The sequence below is a fragment of the Pterocles gutturalis genome, unplaced genomic scaffold (assembly GCF_000699245.1).
Source record: "Pterocles gutturalis isolate BGI_N339 unplaced genomic scaffold, ASM69924v1 scaffold15489, whole genome shotgun sequence".
Classification (NCBI taxonomy): Eukaryota; Metazoa; Chordata; class Aves; order Pterocliformes; family Pteroclidae; genus Pterocles; species Pterocles gutturalis.
Genome location: NW_010135990.1, coordinates 1 through 20,719, shown reverse-complemented (window position 1 = coordinate 20,719; position 20,719 = coordinate 1). Strand labels below are relative to the sequence as shown.

Genomic DNA, 20,719 nt, shown 5'->3' with positions numbered 1-20,719 from the left:
CCTCTCTGGTTTCGCTGGTGTTTCATTGTGGCCAGTTTGCTGGCTCTGAACATTCCTCATACCCGCGGGAAGTGGGCTTGTAGTTTTGTTTTCTGGTGTGAAAATGAATCTAGAAACACAGATCTGAAGGGTCTGGGTGTTTCGGGATGTGTTGGTGCAGCCACATTGATGGGAAGGAGCAGGTTTGGGAAAGGGATCTTGGGCTGCTCTGTGACTTTTCATTGGTGCTTTGAAGCTCTTAAGTTATTGATAGGGCCAGGAGTGAGGAGGAATGCGAATTGTAGCCTTTGAAGTTGCACAAGGACTGCTGCAGCTGCTTTGCTGTGTTTTTTTTTTCCTATTTGCAGGACCTGTTCGAGGTATTGATTTCCACAAGCAGCAGCCTCTGTTTGTTTCTGGAGGTGATGATTACAAAATCAAGGTAAAATTTTACCCCTTTAGCTCTTGTTCCCTCAAAGGCATTGTCTAGGGAAGGGAATGTGCAAAAAAAAAACTGGTTAAAAGATGAGAAAGGGCGTGGGGAGGGAGATTTTGATTCTCCTGTTTCAGAGACATTAAAGTTAACTGCTACGAGTAGCATTCGAAGCACATTTTTAAATGGAAGGGAGAGGCTTGAAGGTGAACTGAAACCTTGAGTTTGTTTTGAGAAAGCACAAAAACAACCCTGCAGGCTGTGGCACGGTCATTGTTCTGCTTCTGTGTCATGCAGGTCTGGAATTACAAACTGCGCCGTTGTCTCTTCACTCTGCTGGGGCACTTGGATTATATTCGCACGACCTTCTTCCACCACGTAAGCGCCTCTTGTGCTTGTCTCCGTGATGGATGCTCGCTCCCTTGGGGTACAGAAGAGAATCTTTCTTTTGTTTCTGTGTCTTTGCTAAAGAATTTGTGCCGGACTTGCTGGTATGAGGGTGCTGCAGATACAGTGGCCTTTTATGGAGGTGTAAGAGGCATAAATTCTTCCTCCAAGATCTTAAATAAAATTTTAAAAGGCTCATTCCTGGGGACAGTTGGAAAATACCACACAGGGAGGGGCTGTCTGGGGTGTGTGTATTATTTCATATACAGAATCCTTTGGTTTTTTTTTTTTTTTTAGGAATATCCTTGGATTTTGAGTGCTTCTGATGATCAGACCATCCGGGTTTGGAACTGGCAGTCCAGAACTTGCGTTTGGTAATATCAATGGGGGCTTTAAAAAGTAACTGTGTGGTTTGGGGGCGAACCGTCTTCATTTATTGTTTTCAAGCGGAAGCTGTGCTTAAGTTGAAGGAATAGAACTGTCAGAGAGATCAGATCAGTTTGGAATATTTCTGTCAGTCTTTTGCTCGCTAGTTCTGTTGCCACTAGTCATAAATTCACGTTTGATTGAAAATTTTTTGATGTTAAAATATCACGTGTCAGTACTAACGCCTGTGAAATTATTGATATCAGAAAGTCGGCCCTTGGATGCTCTTTGTAAGAAAAGATGTGGCCAGTGTTTAGCGATCTTCTATTCCTCATCATCCCTCCCGAGACCGACCTTATTGGTGCAAACTGGAATGTTTGTTACTATATCTTCTGTTTCAATGGTCTTTTCTGTCCTTTTTGTCGCAGCGTGCTGACAGGACACAACCACTATGTGATGTGTGCCCAGTTTCACCCCTCGGAGGACCTGGTCGTGTCGGCCAGCTTGGATCAGACTGTGCGCGTTTGGGATATTTCTGGTGAGCTGCCCAGAGTGAGGGGGCACCCGGTGGCAAAGCCCACTCCCAAACTGCAACGGCTGAAAGCTGGGTGAGGCAGGAAAGAGAGATTCAGATGCGAGAACAGGAAGGATTAGCCTGTTAACTGCAGGAGCCTCAGAAAATGACAAAATTCTCTATTCACGGGGACCTGTTCCCTTCTGTTTCCATGAAGTTGTGGGATGTTGGCTGGAAGGGAATTCTGGGGGTCACCTATTCCACCCTTAACGCTTGAAGCAAGTCTTTTGCGACAGTAGATGAGGTGAACTGAAGCTTTATGCAGCCAGAACACCCTCTACAGATGGAGATTTTTGCAATGTAATCTCCCTGTCTGATTTTATAGCTAATATAGGCACCAAAAGGGGACATAGTGTTGTCGACTGATCAGCTCTGCAGCTGTGCCAGGCTTGGAGGAGGATTTTAGAAATTTCTGGATCACCTTTATCCCCTTGAAAATCCCTTGAAGGCAGCAGTAAGTCATTTTTTCTGAGAGAAAGAAAAAAAGGCATGAGTATGGGTTAAAAAAGGGCAGGACTTTGGTTTCTGGGTTGTTTTTTTTTTTTTTGGTAGGCTGACTGTGGATAGTGACAGGGAGATAACATTTTAGGAATTCTTCCAATATTCAGTCTGCTTGTCTGTTTTATAAACAAAGAGTGGCCTGAAGATCAGAGCAGGAGTCACAAGTCAAAACTCTGAAGCACTTTTTGCTGCTATCTCAGCTGTTTTTTAGCTTGTACCTAAGCCACGAGACGACTTCATGGAATGAAAAAATTAAAATCTAGGAAGGAAGAAAATACCAGCTGGAGATAAGGGGCTGCTGGGAGGCAGGCAGGGGTTACAGCATAAACTCCAGCCAGACTGCGGCCCCCTGGCCGCCCCGCCGCTCTCGCCATTGCAGTTTTGGTTGGGCACGCTGCGGTATTTGTCGCACACGCTCAGACTCTCGGCCAGCTGTGTCAACAGCAGGGGCTGGGGACAGGATCTCTGGGTTATTTAAAACCTGTCGCCCTCTCCGGACTGCCAGCACGGGGAGTTTAACAGCTATTCTGCTAGGAAGCTTTGCTGCTGCCTTCTCCCAAAAACACTCTCTCTCAGCAGAGTTCCAGCTGCCAAATTGGTTTGGAGATGGTACAGACCTTTATTTTTTATTTTTTTTTTTCCTCAGCTGATATGTGATGAGGGGTTTTTAGAGACATGCTGAATTATTGACTCAGCTGTCGCTCCTGTCAGACACGACACTGTGAGAATACCAGTGTGTGTGGAAAAAAAACCAAACTACAGAGGGATGAGAAACGGATTCATTTATTTTTTTTTTTCCTCAGCTGATATGTGATGAGGGGTTTTTAGAGACATGCTGAATTATTGACTCAGCTGTCGCTCCTGTCAGACACGACACTGCGAGAATACCAGTGTGTGGAAAAAAAAAAACTACAGAGGGATGAGAGACGGATTCAAAATACATTCTCTCCTCCCCAATTTTTCCCCAAAATGACTTATGTCCTCAGCAGGATTCTGTTCTGGCTCTAGCAGCCTTGTGGGAAGGATTATTCCCCATTTTTCCTCATGTGGATATAATCCCAGTCACAGTGAGCATCATTTGGTGTTGAGCTTTAACTCCATTTCTGAGCGCTGCTGTGAACTTACACCTTCTGCTGACATTGTTATTTTTGCAGCAGTTTTTTGGGATTACAAGCACTGGTTGTTCGATGCCCTCAATTCAATGAGTTTAAGGGTCGTGTTCCAAAATCCTCCTCCCAAAACTCTTGGCTCTGTTGGCAGCCTCAGGGATGAGGAACGTGACCCAGACTGGGCACCAAAGCGTGAAGAGGGCCCCGTGGTTTTGAATTCTTAGCTAGCTGCTGCTGCTTGGTGTGAAACCTTCTGCTGATCAAGATCTTCAACATAAACCAAGCCTGCTCAAGGCTAGAGGGTCTGTTTCCTGCTCATCTGCTGGGAGAGAGTGCGTGGATGCAGTCAGAAGCAGCTTGTTTGCGTATTAAAATGCATGAACGCGTGCGTTGTCTTCTTCGCTCGTGCTGTGGGATGAAATCCTTGCTGGCGGTGCTGGTATTAATCTGCAAAAACTACAAAATAATCTTCTGTTTGTCTCTTTATAAATATTAACCCCCGAGGAGGGTGTGAGCGGCTGTATCCCGTGCAGAGTGCACTCTAACATCACACATCACCTGCTGCTTAACTTCACTGGTGGCTGGCAAACGGCGATATCGCTGCTCGGCAACAAAATTCTGTATTCTGTGGGGCTGGGTGAGCGGTTTCAGTGAGGATCACCTGAGGGCTGGGGCTGGCCACGGTGGAGAGCCCTGGGACTGGGAGAACCTGGAGCCGAGAGGCCCCGGAGAACGTCTGGAGCCCCAGACTGCCTCTCCTTGAGCACCCTCAGCGGATTTATGTTGATGGCTGGAAAAACCTTTGGTAGAATTTCAGCCTCCGCTGCGCTTCTCTAATTGAATGCCAATGGATTAGAGGGGCAGGAAGGAACCAACGGAAGAATCTGTACCCCAGAGCCCTCTTTAGCTTCCACTGGAGAAGAAAATAGACCAAAATAATTTGCAAAAGACTGTCTGTCTTCTTCCTTCTCTGCTAATTTGCAATTTATCATTCGCAGTTAACGTGTTGCTCCTTTGCTCCAGTTATTTTAATACCACTTCTGACTCCTCGTGTGCATGTTGAGCTGAGTTTCCTCTTCAGGTTTTTTTTTTTAACAGCTGTCTTCAGTGCCTAATATCCACCTTCCTGCTCCAAACCCCTTTTCCGTCCCCGTTCCCTCCCCAGAGCCGCACAGGAGGTTGGGACGTTCTGTGGGTGTCCTGCCTGTCCTCTCCATCTGTGCAGTTACACCAGAAATTTTCCATTTGTGTCCCAGTCCCGTTTCACTGGCTTGGCAAAGGCTCAAGTATTTTCTTTTTCCAAAAATCTCATGTTTCTTCACTCACCTTCCTTCGATTATGGATGTTTTATTCCTTCTTTTTGGGTTTTTTTGTGTCAGTTTTGGAGATGTCTCCTCAAGTCACCGATACCGGGACCGTCTGTGTGTGCCCCTCTGCACCCCAGTGAGCCGAGGGGACCCTTCCTGCGATTTGCTGCCTTGTGGACTTTCCTTTTTGTGTGTCTAATCTGAGGTTGTGCTTTTGGAGGAAGCAGAAGGGTTTCCTGGATGTTTCTCACCCTCTTCCGCTCTTTCACATTCTCAATTTCCACCTGAAAATGTGTGTGAACAGCACAGGAGCGAGCTCAACGTGTTAAATGAGAGATATTGTCTTGCTAACTTCATTTTTGCTTCCTCCACTCCTGCTTCTCCTTCCTCTTTGTTCCGCAAGGCCTCAGGAAGAAGAACCTCTCCCCTGGAGCCGTGGAGTCGGATGTCAGGGGAATAACCGGGGTGGATTTGTTTGGGACGACGGATGCGGTTGTGAAGCACGTTCTGGAGGTACGGTCTCAATGGGTGTGTGTGGTACGGCTTTTTCCGATTTATTTAATGAAATCCCTGAGACACAAATGATCCTCTAAAAGCCCAGAAAAACAGCAAAGAAAGAGCTAAAGCTCAGCTCTTCAGAGATCTGTGCTCTTGTAGGTTATGCCACAGTGTATAAAAATAATGAAAGCTGGGTCTCAGCAAGCCCATCTGCAGTTTTGTTGCTTTGTCCTTCCTTCTTGTGTTCCACTCGGCCACAAAATCGCTTCAAGTGACTTTTTTTTTTCCTGCAGGGCCATGATCGTGGGGTGAACTGGGCTGCCTTCCACCCTACGATGCCGCTGATTGTGTCGGGAGCTGACGATCGGCAAGTGAAGATCTGGCGGATGAACGGTGAGAGGATTCTCCGGAGGCAGCCCGCGGGGAGAGAAGGCGGTTAAGATCTGAAATTCACGTTTGAACATCTGTAGGCTGAACCTGGAGGTGATTTACCGTTTGCAAACATGTCTCCTCATATTTTTTTTTTTTCAACTTCTGGTTAGAATCGAAGGCCTGGGAGGTTGACACTTGCCGGGGACATTACAACAACGTCTCCTGCGCTGTCTTTCACCCGCGGCAGGAACTGATCCTGAGCAATTCAGAAGACAAGAGCATCCGTGTCTGGGACATGTCGAAACGGTTAGTGCTTGTCGAGCATCTGACACAACCTGATTCTGAAAGTTTTTACATGTATGGAAGACTTCTAGATTCTTAGAGAAGCTGAACACGAGCGGTTCTTACATTATCACCGCTAGTGTTTGACAGTTTGTGAGTGAGAAGTCGTGTTTTTCACATTCTTTGTCCCTTTGAGGCACTTGTTAAGGGCCAGAAAAGAGAGTGGAAGATCGCTGACTTCTTCAGTGATACTGCTAAATGTTATCATTTTTAAAACAATAATAGATTATTCGACAGAAGGCTTTGAATACAGTTTTTTTTTGAGCTCTCGGTGGGCTCCTCATGCTGAATGCTAGAGGTGTTCTGTACGGCAGAGCTTAGGATCTTCATTTTGGGAACTGAATTTTGCACCAAGCTTTGTTTATATCCCCTGTTCCTTCTGTTGCACGTTTAGCACGGGCGTCCAGACCTTTCGGCGGGATCACGATCGCTTTTGGGTGTTGGCTGCTCATCCCAACCTCAATCTCTTTGCTGCAGGTAAAAAAAAAAAAAAAAAAAAGGACCAATTTAGAGAAAATGTATTCCATGTAGGAAATCCACGTAGGATTTGCTCTTCTTTAGCACGTTTTGCAGAACACATTGACTTGCAGATGCTTTTATTAAATATATCGTAGGGAAAAGCTCCTTATTTAACTTCCTGCGGTGTCTGAGGGCTGTGAGTGGAGCGCAATCTCATTCTATCAGTTCAAAGCTAGAACGAGACAGCCTCTGCGTTAACTAGCCCAATGCTCTGAGGCTGAAAAGGAGAGCGTCAGATTTATCACGAAATCTAAATGGGGCTGGGAACGCGGCCCTTAGTGAGGAGAGAAGGGGAATCATTTAATTCAGTTCTTGTTAGCTCCTTGGTTTGGAGGGCTCGGTAGTGTCATCTTCATAATGAAAATAAAAAAACCCAGAGGATTTAATTCATGTGTTTTGAATTCTCACACGCCTTTCCTCAGGCCATGACGGCGGCATGATTGTGTTCAAACTGGAACGCGAGAGGCCGGCTTACGCCGTGCACGGGAACATGCTGTATTATGTGAAGGACCGTTTCCTCCGCCAGCTTGATTTCAACAGTTCCAAAGATGTCGCTGTCATGCAGCTGCGAAGGTAGGAGATGGGTGCTCGTTGTGTCAGAAGCGTTGCCAGGATCCTGACGTTTCTTACAGATGGATCATGTTGTATTCGCGTACCTCGGTTTCATCTGCCTCCTCCATCAGATGAACTTACAAAGCCTACAAGAATTTTTTTAGGTCGATTTTTATCTGTGCACGGATCGAATTTTTTTTGTAACTACTGTTAAGTTGGAAGTAATTTCAAATGGAAATACCAGCTCTTTAGTTTATGAAATGATGTTCTTACAGTGTTTCCAAGTGGTTTTGATTCAGGAAATTAATCAAAACTGAGCTTTTCTGGTATATTTCAGAAAATAAAGAGTATTTATCTGAAGATGACTTTGGTAGCAATAGTCTTGGTCCGCTCTGACCTTCTCTTTTCTTTGTGACTCTTCTGCAGTGGTTCCAAGTTCCCTGTGTTCAACATGTCGTACAACCCAGCTGAGAACGCTGTCCTTCTCTGCACGGTACGTCAGTTTTGCTGCGTAACGCCCTCAAGAACTTTCCACGAGGCTGTGAATGTTGCTTCTGTGAAATCCCTTTTCAAAATTATTTCTTCCTCTCTCTGCAGAGAGCCAGCAACTTAGAGAACAGCACTTACGACCTCTACACCATTCCCAAGGACGCAGACTCCCAAAATCCGGATGGTAGGCAGTTTTTATTTCGCGTTAATCCTCCTGAGGGTTTATTGCTGTGTAGCTGTCCCCTCCTGCGGTCTCCAACTCTGTGTGTGTGTGTTATATATAAAAAAAAAGCTTCATTTCTCCGAGCTTCTCATGTTGAACTCTTTTCTCTGTGTTTCCCAATGCCCCTGCAGCACACATCGTTTGGCAGATTTCCTGCTCACTATATCACGCTACACTGACTTGAAAAATTCATGTTCATCCCAAACTTTTACTGCTACAAATATATATTTTATAATTTTGTTATTAGGAACTTTCCATTTTCCCTTTCGACGCAGCAGGCAGCCTTCCTGGCTTGTCAGCAGAGATGGATTTTCACCAGATATATTTTGTTCTGAGAGGTTTTATACTCTGAAAAGTGGCCGTAAAAGTGACAGTGCCAGGGTGCCAGTAGTCGTTCTTCCTCTCGGCAAATTCCAGTTCAGTTTTGTGCAATTTACATGTCAAAATATGATTTAGGAAAAAAAAATAAAATCATTCTTTCTCCTAACTATGAATTCCATTTGGGATCTGAAACTCCAGCTGGTTCCTCCTGCCTCTGTCGTCACGGCAGTAAAGATTTTGAAATGAGTGGGAGTGATGAACGACTTTAGACTGGAGTGCAGCTCACTTGTTCATGGATTTATTGATTTCTCCGGCTCTAATGAAGGGAAGATTTCTTTGCTGAGTATATTTGGAGAGAGAAAAGGAGATTTTTAGTAACTTTATATAGATTAAAAGTTACCGAATACATTTCAAATATTTAATTTGATTAAAATGTTCAAAGCTGACTTGTCTGGGGACACTGTGACCCTTTAAATGAGGAAAGGAGTTGTTATTCCTCCTGAACCTGACCTGCAAGGGGAGCTAAGCTTTCGTATCTTACTTTAACACTCTTCTGGCTAATAGATTTCAGTCATTTTCTGCCTCATCGACAGTCAGTGTTAAGACTTAAGGCCCATAACTCTGCTGAGTCGCGGAGATTCAGAAAAACAGGTGAAGTTGCCATCAGAAGACCCCAAGAGGAGCTGAGAATTGAATTCAGATAATTCTTTCTTATGTTGGGTGGCAAATGAGGGCTGAGGCAGGTTGAAATCATCGTTTTTAGGATGTAGATCTGCCACAAATAACACTGTGCTTGGTGAAATAGCAGGTGAGTGTCCAAAACGGCCACAGGAGGACTGGTCAGAAAAGGGGCTGAGAATTAAAGACAATTTTCTTTTACCAAACCAGCAGCGGCTCTCTCACTTTGCCTCTCTCTTCCCTTCCGCTTTGCCGCAGCTGAAGCGCATCCCGCAGTCCCGTTCTCCTCTCCGTGTGCCTGACACGCGGAGCGCTCTGTTTGCATTCGCATTTTAAAACTGGGAGAACAGCTGCGCGCTGGGGAGAGCGCAGCCTTTTTCCTCCAGCTCGTTAGATCGGTTTGCAGGGGGGGAGAGAAAGCCGGCGGGAGGGGGGCTTACATTGAAGCCGGGACCCTCGCTGCTCAGTTTGTTTGGCCAACGAGGCTCTGCTCGTTAGCTTGACAGATGGTGCTGTCACCCGGGATGGCCTGCTTCAGTGCCAAGCAGCGGCGTTGGCGCTACAACCAGCCACTTGTCTTGTCCCTTGGCTGGAGAAAAGGGCTGACGCTGGCCACGCCGAGATGCGAAAGGACATCGAGGGAGGAAATGAGTCCTGTGAATAGCCTCGGGTTAAACATGAATTAGTAGGAAGCAGCTCCAACAGCCAAGATGGGATCAAACAAGACTGACTCATGTTTTGCCTTAAGAGCCTGCCAGAGGTTTTATTCACTGCCTGCATTTTGTGCTCTCTCTCTCTCTAGCCCCTGAAGGGAAACGTTCCTCCGGGCTAACAGCTGTGTGGGTAGCTCGTAACCGCTTTGCAGTCCTGGATCGCATGCATTTGGTAAGGGGGCGAGCTTAATAGGGTCATCTTTTGAACGGGGTGTTGTTGGGAAGCACGCAGATGCAAAGTGGGGAGATTGGGTTAATGGAATTATCAGAGATGCAAGTAGACTGGCAAAGTGTTGTCAGCAGAGAGTGGGCTGCAGATATACATGAAGAAATATAATACAGTGAAAATAAAATAAAACATAAAAAAAATAAAATGTAAAATAATAAAACACAGTTGAAATATTATTTGACTTCTTTGACAGTAGATCTTAGCTCAGTTCGTGGAAGCCTGCTGCAGCAGCTGAGGTTAGGGACTAATACTGACCAGAACAGGACTGTGAAGCCACCCGGGTCACTGTCATAGCATGAAAGGAATGGGGAAATGGTGAAAACACAGGTTCAGTTTTTATAAAGCTCTTTGTTCTCACTTGTGGAGTGCAGCAGGAGAAAGAACGGGGAAAGACAGCCATGGGAAGTTTTCCCTGCTTGAATTACTTCATGTAAAGGGGAAGAAAAGTCTTGGGTTTTGCCCTATGCAGGATACTGTATTTTTTTTTTCTCTTTTCTTTTTTTTAAATTTTTTTTTCCTTTGTAAATTTAAATTTATTTCATACCTGTTCTGTTACTCCTCCCTGCCTTCTCCTTCTCTTGCTGGTCTCCCCTCAGCTTCCTCATTTCCTTTTTCTATCTCCACTGTGTTCTCTCGCACTTTTCCATAAGATTTTGTTCGTATCCTCATTGTAGAGGGGGCTTGCAAATTGTATCAGCCAGCTAGTAATGACAGCAGCGAGGCTGAAAAGAAAGAACACGCTGTGTCTGCACCCTGGCAAACTTGTGGTTGGGTTTTCTGGCAGGATGAAGTCTGATCCTGCTTCGAGACAGGCGGCAGGTCTTATTTTGTCCTCTTGTCGCCAAGGTTCAGCTCTAGGAAAATTCAGATTTAAAATAATCCTCAATTTCTTTGTAGAATCCACCTAACTGTCCTGTGCTGTTACATTTCCTCTCCTCAAATGGCAGATCCTCATTAAAAACCTGAAGAACGAGATCACGAAGAAGGTGCAGGTGCCGAACTGTGATGAGATTTTCTACGCTGGCACAGGGAACCTGCTACTGAGGGATGCAGACTCCATCACCCTCTTTGACGTGCAGCAGAAGCGGTAAGATCCAGTCTGCTGGGAGAGATTTTAATATTGTAATCCTGCTGGCGTGTGCCCTCTGGGGACAAATAATAGCTATTAATGCACTCCAGAATTTAGCATCAGCTGCAGGCTGCGTCGGACCGATCCAAACCACGGCTAACAACTGTTACGAAGAGCAGAGTGTAAACGTAGCCAAGGTGCAATTTATGCTGCGGGCATCGTGCCATTGATCCCAGGGAGATGTGTGCCATCCCCTTGTAAATCCTGGGACTACAGAATTGGGTGCTATAAAAGTGGAGAGAAATCTAAAAACCCAAACTCAAGCTAAGCTTACCTTGATGGCTTGTCCCTTATGTTTTATATCTGCTCAAAATGTTCTTACGTTGGAAGGTGGCAGCGTGTTTGTGATGGTATATGTGTTGCTAAGCACAAAGAAACAGGCAAGGAGTTGGTGCTTGGAGGCTTGAGAAGGTTCTGGATTATCTGCAGATAGATATGGTGAATGTCGATCATTTATATCCCAGGATGTGCCTCATGAGTTTAATTTCCATATTTTTATGCCTTTGTCTTTCTGGTATTGTTGGGAAAGTTGCAAATAAATTTAACAAAGCTGCTTAGAAATGTCTTATTTCCCTTATTCTGTTAAATCCATCTCTAAAACCCCCTCAAAAAATGTTGATGTTAATTGTCACTTCAAGTCTATTTGTTACTACGTGGGTACAGAGAGAGGTTTATTTTGCTAAACTGGGCTGCAGAGACAGACATTCAATTCTGCCTCGTGATTTTATAGCTCCAGAATTGCAAAAAGGGGCTTTAGAGCATCTGCAAATTGGGTTCAGGGTGTCGGGCACTGGTAGTTATCATACAGCTCCATCGCAGAGCTGATCTGGAGGGATATTGTTCAACTCTCTGATGTCAATGCCGTCCTTTCCCAGGACTCTGGCCTCTGTAAAGATCTCCAAGGTGAAATACGTCATCTGGTCGGCCGACATGTCCCACGTAGCTCTGCTGGCAAAGCATGGTAAGCAGGGGGTGCTGCAGAGTGTCACCTGGATCCTCCTTCCTCGGCTGGGAGCAGAGTCCCTGCTTGCGTGGGTTAGAGAAACTGTTTGGTGTCGTGGCTACCAGTGAAGGTGCAGCTGAAGACAGTTCACAGCGTGGGCTCTTCCACTTTCTTCAGCCAAACCTTTCTGCAGGCTTGTAAAACAGAACTTTTTGTTAGGCTGGATATTAGAAAAAATTTCTTCAAGGAAAGCGTGGCCAAACATTGGCACAGGCTGCCCAGGGAAGCGGTGGAGTCACCATCCCTGGAGGGATTCAAGAAATGTGTCGATGTGGTGCTTGGGGACATGGGTTAGTGGGTTGGGTCATGTTGGGTTGACGGTTGGACTTGATGATCCTTGAGGTCTTGTCCAGCCTTAAGGATTCAATGATTCTATGATTCTGCTTCTCAAAATGATCCAGCTAATCTCTTCCATAAAACAAAGGCAGATGGTGACAATTTTATTGTGTTTGCCATCATCTCCGTAGTATCTGACTCTTCAGATGTCCCTGTTCCTGGGACTGTGGAAGGGAGATGCTGTAATTCAGCAGCAGATGTTTAACAGTAGTGTGTTCCGTTGCTTTAATACTTTTGGCTTTCCTCTCCAGCCATCATGATCTGCAACAGAAAGCTGGAATCCCTGTGTAACATCCATGAAAACATCCGCGTCAAGAGCGGTGCCTGGGATGAAAGCGGTGTTTTCATCTATACCACCAGCAATCACATCAAATACGCCGTCACCACAGGGTGAGTCTGGGAGCCGTGCACCCAGTCCTCGAACTGGTGGGCCTTGTGCAGACTAGCATGAGATTTTTCGGCAGACATCAAAGCTGGGTGAAACGCCACTTCCAGTGTGGATGTCCCCAAAGACAGCTAGAGCTGAATACTTGTGTTTAGTTGCTTACACTGTGCAGTGGGTGCTCATCAGACTGGGGCTTGATTTTATAATCCGGGCTAAAATAACGTCCAAAGTGTTGAGCCTCCTTTGAGGGAGGGGATGTGGTCATCCAGATGCGTTGTGTGACATGTGTGTCACACGTGTGCTGTGTGTTGGTGCAGGGACCATGGAATTATCCGCACCCTCGACCTGCCGATCTACGTTACCCGCGTGAAGGGGAACAACGTGTACTGCCTGGACAGAGAGTGCCGCCCCAGGGTCCTCACTATCGATCCCACGGAATTCAAATTCAAGCTGGCTTTGATCAACAGAAAGTACGATGAGGTGAGGTGGCATGAGAAATCCCTCAACCATGGCGTGAGGGTGTAGGAAAATTTCTTCCAAGTGGTGTCAGCTTCAGTGCCTGGGCTTTTTCTTTCCAGGTGCTGCACATGGTGAGGAACGCGAAGCTTGTTGGCCAGTCCATCATCGCCTACCTGCAGAAAAAAGGCTACCCAGAGGTGGCGCTGCACTTTGTCAAGGATGAGAAGACCCGTTTCAGCCTGGCGCTGGAGTGTGGCAACATCGAGGTGAGGTGGCAGCTGGTGCTGCGAGAAAGACATGTCCCTTGGGGCATTGCTTGTGTATGGGTTTGGCTGAGATGGAGTTAATTTCCCTGTAGCAGTGCTCACACAGCATCAGGGGTGGGCGGGACAGAGCCAGGACATCTGCCCCAGATTGGCCAAGGGGCTATTCCATACCATATGATGTCAGCTCAGCAATAAAACCTAAGAGAAGAGAGGTGGAGGGGAGCATTCGTTGTTATGTTTGTCTCTGGGAGCAACCACGACACTTATTGAAGCCCTGCTTCCCGGGAAGTGGGCGGACATTGTTTGCTGATGGGAAGGAGAGAATAACATCTTTGTTTTCCTTTTGCTTCTGCACGTGGCCTTGGCTTTTGCGTTAGTTAAACTGCTTTTATCTTAACCCACAAGTTTTTCATCTTATTTTGCTGAAGGAGGGAGTGATAGAGGGGCCTGGTGGGCACCTGGCGTCCAGCCGAGGTTAACCCACTACAGTTTGCAAACATTACTTTTTGCTGCAAGGAGGAGGCGTATCGGGAAGAAGAAGTAATAGTTGAGAGTGATGGAGTTGAGAATGACAGCAGCTCTACTAAGGCGCAAGTCCTCAGTTTGGGGAATGATTTAGTGCAGTGATCCTTGTAATCCCAGGCTTTCTGTTACCAACAGAAGCCTGCAGAGAAGACCTGGTTTCTGCAAAACCCTTGTAATCATGTAAATTCTCTTGCTAGATTGCTCTGGAAGCAGCCAAGGCTCTGGATGACAAAAATTGTTGGGAGAAACTAGGAGAAGTGGCGTTGCTGCAGGGAAATCACCAGATTGTGGAGATGTGTTACCAGCGCACCAAGAACTTCGATAAGCTCTCCTTCCTCTATCTCATCACTGGCAATCTGGAGAAGCTCAAGAAGATGATGAAGATAGGTGAGTGCTGGGATGGAGGCAAAAAAGAATGAGAAAAGAGGATTGGAGGGAATGAGCAGCATCACAGTGGAGGTTGAGAACAGCAAAGCTATTGTGATTTTTTTTCTTTTCATTTAGCTGAGATCCGCAAAGATATGAGTGGCCACTACCAGAACGCCCTGTATCTAGGAGACGTGGCCGAGAGAGTGAGGATCCTCAAGAACTGCGGGCAAAGTGAGTAACATCAGACGAACATTTGTCCTTGTGGGCTGGGGAGTTTGTTGGAATGAACATTTCTGGAGGCAGATCAGCGTCATACCTTGCCTGAAAAATTGAATCAACTGGACCTGAATCAACTGGAGAGCATATAAAAATTGCCTGCACACTCCAGTGACACCCCTAAAGGTGTAATTCTGCTGCTGCTAATTTTTCTTTTGTGTCGGTGTGGCCGTATGTGCTGGTGTGAGAAGTTTTCTTTCTCTGGGTGATGAAGACCATGCGCTCATGTTGGTTATATCTCATTTCAGAGTCCTTGGCCTATCTCACGGCTGCAACTCACGGTCTGGATGAGGAAGCTGAAAGCCTGAAGGAAACTTTTGATCCTGAGAAGGAAACGGTTAGCAAACTGCCTAATGCTTCCTGCTTCTTTACAAGAGCTCTAGAGTTTGGGAAGGAGGTGACACTGGGATCTAGTGTTAGCGTGACTGGCTAGGCAGCTCCTTTTGGGCAGGGAGGAACCATCTCCATCCCAGTCACTGCTGGAGACTGTGCCGCTTGGAGACGGGAAGGTCAAAGAACGGGATTTTCCTTATGTGGCCTTTAAGTGTTTGCTGCTCCTCTCTGCTCAGATTCCAGACATCGATCACAACGCGAAACTCCTGCAGCCTCCTGCTCCGGTCATGCCTCTGGATACCAACTGGCCGTTGCTGACCGTCTCCAAGGGGTTCTTCGAGGGAACAATTGCCAGCAAAGGTACTGCTTTGTACTGGGAAAGCTGCGATAAGCTGGGATATGCTGGGATGTTTGTCTCTGTGGCTCCTGAGCTGTTGCTGTTAACCTCAGATCTGTTGTGTGTTATTGGCAGAGGTTGGAATCCAGCTGGGCATTTACACCATGTTTGGCAAATTTCGCAACTCTTTGACAAATCTCACAAATCTTTGGCCTTTTAGCACAAGATGAGACTTGAGAATTGAAGGGGAGCGTGCTGGCCTAGCCTAATTCTTTGCTCAACACCTGACCCACTCAGGGATGACTAAATGAAGGCTCCTCCTCTGAGTAAATGAAGGCTCCTCCTCTGAGTAAATGAAGGCTCCTCCTCTTTTTGTAGGCAAAGGGGGTGCCCTGGCTGCTGATATCGATATCGACACTGTTGGCACTGAAGGCTGGGGAGAAGATGCAGAGTTGCAGCTGGATGAAGGTGGGTGAATCCAAGAGTTTTTCTTGCAGAAGTCTAAATACGTGTCTGTGTAAGAGCTCTGAGTATTTCTCCCTTGTCCCCTCCGTGCAGATGGCTTTGTGGATGCTGGAGAAGGCTTTGGAGAGGAAGGTGTAGGTAAAGGACAGGAAGAAGGAGGTGGATGGGAAGTTGAAGAAGATTTGGATCTTCCCCCTGAACTGGTAGGAGGCTTCTGGAGGCTTCTTAAGTAGCCCAGTTGTAGTTACTTGGGAAAACAATGACAGCTTGTGGTGATGGTGGTGGGGAAAATGTGTCCTGGGCTTCTTCAGAGCCTTGCTCACCACAGCTGTGGCCAGCTCTGATTTCATCTGGATGCTGGAAACTTCCACGCTAATCACTGCTCTGTGTATTCCCCCAGGATGTTCCGGCTGGTCCAGCAGGAACAGCAGAGGATGGATTCTTTGTGCCACCCACCAAAGGCACCAGCCCAGCTCAGGTGATGACACTGGTCTTTCATTGTCTTTCTCAGAAATTTTCTACTTTGGCCCTTCTTTTTGTGGGTTCAGTCCTTCTTGTGAACACCCGTCTTTGAGCACAACGTAGGAACGTGTTAAGGGTGGGTAGGTAAGACAAATGTGTGCCTATATACAATTCCTCTTTATTTTTCCCTTCTTGTAGGTGTGGTGTAACAATTCTCAGCTTCCTGTTGACCACATTCTGGCAGGTTCCTTTGAGACAGCGATGAGAGTAAGTTTCCCCTGGAGTTTCTAGGGAAAAATTGTGCCCTTGTCCCCATGTGGTTTTGTCTCTTATCCACTTTGAAGCTTTGTTTTGCATCCTTTCGTGATGTAGCCTTTTTACAGCCCTGGAGAACGTTTACTCAGCAGATCAATGTTTCTTTTTCAGCTCCTGCACGACCAGGTGGGAGTGATAAACTTTGGACCCTACAAGCAGCTCTTCCTGCAGACCTATGCCCGTGGCCGTACAACCTACCAAGCCCTGCCGTCTCTCCCTGCCATGTACGGATACCCACATCGCAACTGGTAAGCAGCTGGATAAGTTCCTTTCCTGTGCTTTTCTCTTTGTGCCATATACCCCCCAAACCCCTCAATTCTGTTACGAAGGGAGGGCCTTCCTGTTTGCTGACTATAAATAGGGAGCGTTCTGTCCTTAGTGGGGTTTTTCGTAGCTGTAAAGATGTTAAGAAACTGCTTTCATGGTTTTTTTGGAGACTAAACCCACGGTGAGGCAGTTGATGGGGTTTTTCGTAGCTGTAAAGATGTTAAAGAACTGCTTTCATGGTTTTTTAGAGACTAAACCCACAGTGAGGCAGTTGGGATGCTGCGTTTTCAATACTCTGCCTCTGACAAAGCCGGTCTGAGGCATCTAGAGAACCACGGGTGTGTTTTTACATGGAAGCCGCTGGAGAAAAATGAGCCAGACTTCCCAGCCTGCGCTAATGCAGAGAGAACTGGGTATTGCGGGTGGCGGGGAGAAAAATGAGCCAGACTTCCCAGCCTGTGCTAATGCAGAGAGAACTGGGCATTGCGGGTGGCGAAACTATGGAAGCGCAGATGTCTTTTGTGCTAAGCTAACGGCCGAGATAAAAAAAGCGTGGCCCTAGGTCAAAACATTTCTGACCAGTTGCAGGCGAGCTGACAATATTTGTGTTCCTACTGGCCTCTGCAGCAGTCCTGTTTGTACCCCCGACCCCTCTCTGGTCCCCCCAGGAAGGAAGCTGGTTTGAAGAACGCCCTCCCTGCCGTTGGACTGAAACTCAACAACCTGATCCAGCGCCTGCAGCTTTGCTACCAGCTTACTACAGCTGGCAAATTTGAGGAAGCCGTGGAGAAGTTCCGCTCCATCTTGCTCAGCGTGCCCTTGCTGGTGGTAGACAACAAGCAGGAGATCGCTGAGGTGAGACACAAACTCCTCTGTCCATTGTCTGCCTGCCCGTGGGGCGGGAGGCCAAGTTCCTAACCCTTGTCTCCCTCTCCGAAAGGCCCAGCAGCTGATAGCTATTTGCCGGGAGTATATTGTAGGACTTTCGATGGAAATTGAGCGGAAGAAGTTGCCCAAAGAGACCCTGGAGCAGCAGAAGCGAATCTGCGAGGTATGAAAACTCCTCCTCACTGTGAGGGAGATGAGGGGGAAGTAGCCTTAGGGTTTAAAAAGGTGTTGGAAATCCTGAATTCTGCCATTTCCTCCTTTCAAGGAGATGTGGCAGGGATTACCTGGGAGGGCTTTCTTGCAGCATTTTCAGAGCATCCAGTTTTTCACGTGGTTGGTAGTAGTTTATCCCAACTTTCTTTCCTTCTCCCTCATGCAGATGGCTGCTTATTTCACCCACTCCAACCTGCAGCCCGTCCACATGATCTTGGTGCTGCGGACTGCTCTCAACCTCTTTTTCAAACTCAAAAACTTCAAGACAGCTGCTACTTTTGCCCGTCGGCTGCTGGAGCTGGGTCCAAAGCCCGAGGTGGCTCAACAGGTACGTCTGTGAGGTGCACGGGCAGAAATATCTCCTGTGGCAGACCCTGCTTGGATTGTTTCTGACCTGCTCCCCTCGTTGCTTTTCGCAGACTCGCAAGATCTTATCAGCGTGTGAGAAGAATCCCACCGACACCTACCAGCTCAACTACGACATGCACAACCCCTTTGACATCTGCGCCGCTTCTTACCGCCCCATCTACCGTGGCAAACCCGTGGAGAAGTGTCCGCTCAGCGGAGCTTGCTACTGCCCCGAGTTCCACGGGCAGATCTGCCGCGTCACGACGGTAAGAAAATCCTGAATCTCCTCCAGCAGCTTCCCCCCTGCTCCCCCTAAACTGGGTTGTGGGTTGGCGTGGATGTTGGAGGACTTCAGAGACCCCTGCTCCCCCTAAACTGGGTTGTGGGTCGAGGGGAATGTTGGAGGACTTCTGAGGTGGAGCAGGTTGGGAATTGTGAAATTCTTTGTGGTTTAAGTGCCACCTTTAGGGATGGACATCGCCGCGACCGGGCAGCCTGTGTTCTCAAGAACCGTCTGGGCTCTGAACGCTGCGTACGGGGTTGGGCTGTTGAGTTGCTTTTACGCGTTAATCATCTCCCTTTTCATTCCTCAGGTGACGGAGATCGGCAAAGATGTCATCGGGCTGCGGATCAGCCCGCTCCAGTTCCGCTAAGGCATGCCTGGCCCGGGGAGGTGTGAGATCAGAGGGAAATGGTCCCGTTTCCCAGCACGACGTGGAAACTCTCACCTCCCACCCTTCCAGCTCCTAGTCTAGTCCCTTCACCGTAGCCGTGCCTGTGCTGTCCCCACACCCGTGAGACTCTCTGCTTCCGAGTAGTAGCAACTTGTTCTTCTGTTTCCAAATCCAGCTGACGTGATGTTTTTGTGTACCGTTGTCGAAAGGCAAATATTTTCCAGAGGATAAAGGGTGGCTCTTGCTGAGCCCTGGTTCCTGCACTCTCTAGAAACCGTTTGAGAGGCAGCAGTTGCCTCTGACACCCTTTAGTGTTGGGCTCCTGAAAGAAGAGCTCAAAAACCAGCCGGTACAGCGGGAAGAGCCGAGCTTGGCTCTCCCAGGAGTGCGGCACTGTCCGGAACCGGGGCCAGCACTGAGCCTGTCCCTGCTCCCCTCGGAAGCGGCAGGAGAGCAGCTCAGCACCCGAGTGCTCGTGTTGACTCTTTGTTTTGTTGTCCTAGCAACATTTCTCCAAATAATCAGCTTCTCTGATGAATAAAGTGAAATGACAGTCTTGATCTTCCTGTTTGGTAGCTCGGTTGGTCTGAGATAGAGGAGAGATTAGACTTAATTTCCTCTTTTCATCTCCCCACCCCTTAACCTACCGGACTTGGAGGGTTTTGAAATTTGCAGAAAATGGAGGCGGGAGTCCTGAAATAATTTCTTATGCCAGCAGGGGCTGCTTCTGCTCATTATGAGTGTGTAATTGCTGTTGCTTGTGCTCAAATTATCCTCCTAGGTCATGCTCGTGTCGTTGCATTTACCCTGCGTGGTCGTACGCTTTAGGATTGCTATGGATCCTAGTTTCCAGCAGTGATGGGGACGAGGACACGCGTGTTCTCGTGTCAGCGGAGAAGCAGAGGGTAGGGTGGGACCTAAAAATCCTGCTCCCTCTGCAGCTGGACCGATTTTCTCATCGCTTGTGATGCCGAAATAAAGCCATGCCTTACGCTAGGGTTTGAAACCTTTTATTTTATACATAAAAATGAGGAATGGGGATGTTGAGGGCGTTGCTTCCAGCTTTGCATCAGTCTTGGTCCAGGAATGTTCACAGCGTGGGGGGCAGGCACGGACTAGGGGCCGGGGGCTTTGACCAGGCTCTCGTGACAGGCCACCGCGATGCCCCCGATGAGGTTCAGGAATTCCGGGAAGTCCAGCTGCCCGTCGCTGTTCAAATCAAGTTTCTTCATCATCCTGTCCACAACACCTGGGTCCTTCTGATTCTGAAAAAAAAAACAAACCCAAAGACATGGGAATCGATGTCGCCCTCGAGGCAGAGGTGTCCCTGGCCAGATCCCCCAGCTCCAGGTATGGAACCAGGCGGGAGGGATGGAGAGAGAGACGCAGAATTTCTCCATCAGGCCACTCTCTGGCTTCTGGTGGGATCAAACTCTTCCCCTTGCCCACGCCGTGGTGCTGGTGGGGGCAAGGGTTGTGGTTAGATTTTGCTCACCTTTGTGAAAGCAGCCAGCTCGGTGTTCATGAAAGCCACGAACTCCTTTTTGGAGAGCGTGAGGTTGCTCCCTTCGCGTCCCGCGTACCGCTGGAAGACGGCCAGCAAGGACTCGATGCAGCGTTCCGTCTCTGTGGGCTGCGGGAGCAAGAACAAGTTCAGACGAGCGTTGCAGGGAGCTCTGAGCTTGCAGAAGAGCAACCTGACGCTATTTCTGGAGGAAAGCTGGGCGGCGAGAGCCCTCCTGTGCTTGATTTCCTCGAGGAGTCGCCTATACCCAACCCGTCCATCTGCATTTTTGTTCGGTATTAATTTCTCTGCTGCTTTGGCACAGCGCTGCGGTGCAGGAAGGACCCAGAGGAGTGGGGAGTGGCTGGTGGAAAATCCCCTGGGGACATGTCGGCTCCCATCGGAGGATGGGGAAGAGCTTACGCTACCAACCACAGAAACCTGCTCATTTTTTCCGTGCTCTCCAGCATGACTTGGCTGCGGCCGCTTCCCCCTTTCCCTCCCCCTGCCCTGCCTGGATAGAGGAGAAACTCTGAGTCATGGGAGAAAAATGTGAGCGGGGGTGGCCCCCCC

At 47.8% G+C, this 20,719-nt stretch overlaps 2 protein-coding genes across 2 annotated transcripts; one reads left to right on the top strand and one right to left on the bottom strand.

The window, feature by feature from the left end:
* Positions 1-347: 347 nt before the first annotated feature.
* On the top strand, positions 348-18,621 carry COPA (coatomer protein complex, subunit alpha; the record flags this gene model as incomplete). The annotated part of the gene is made up of 31 exons (XM_010082136.1): positions 348-421; positions 710-790; positions 1,097-1,173; positions 1,594-1,703; positions 5,060-5,169; positions 5,448-5,547; positions 5,697-5,832; positions 6,263-6,345; positions 6,810-6,960; positions 7,366-7,432; positions 7,537-7,612; positions 9,453-9,535; positions 10,540-10,679; positions 11,597-11,682; positions 12,312-12,450; positions 12,763-12,925; positions 13,024-13,170; positions 13,893-14,082; positions 14,200-14,295; positions 14,589-14,677; positions 14,910-15,033; positions 15,389-15,478; positions 15,569-15,678; positions 15,876-15,953; positions 16,136-16,204; positions 16,364-16,500; positions 17,188-17,374; positions 17,460-17,570; positions 17,787-17,948; positions 18,040-18,234; positions 18,562-18,621. Coding segments are annotated over 31 exons (3,521 nt in total), but the record flags the coding sequence as incomplete, so codon positions are not given.
* A 1,136-nt stretch (positions 18,622-19,757) lies between these two features.
* Positions 19,758-20,275, bottom strand: S100A11 (S100 calcium binding protein A11; the record flags this gene model as incomplete). Its single annotated transcript, XM_010082134.1, has 2 exons — positions 19,758-19,907; positions 20,138-20,275. Coding segments are annotated over 2 exons (288 nt in total), but the record flags the coding sequence as incomplete, so codon positions are not given.
* Between the last annotated feature and the right edge of the window lie 444 nt (positions 20,276-20,719).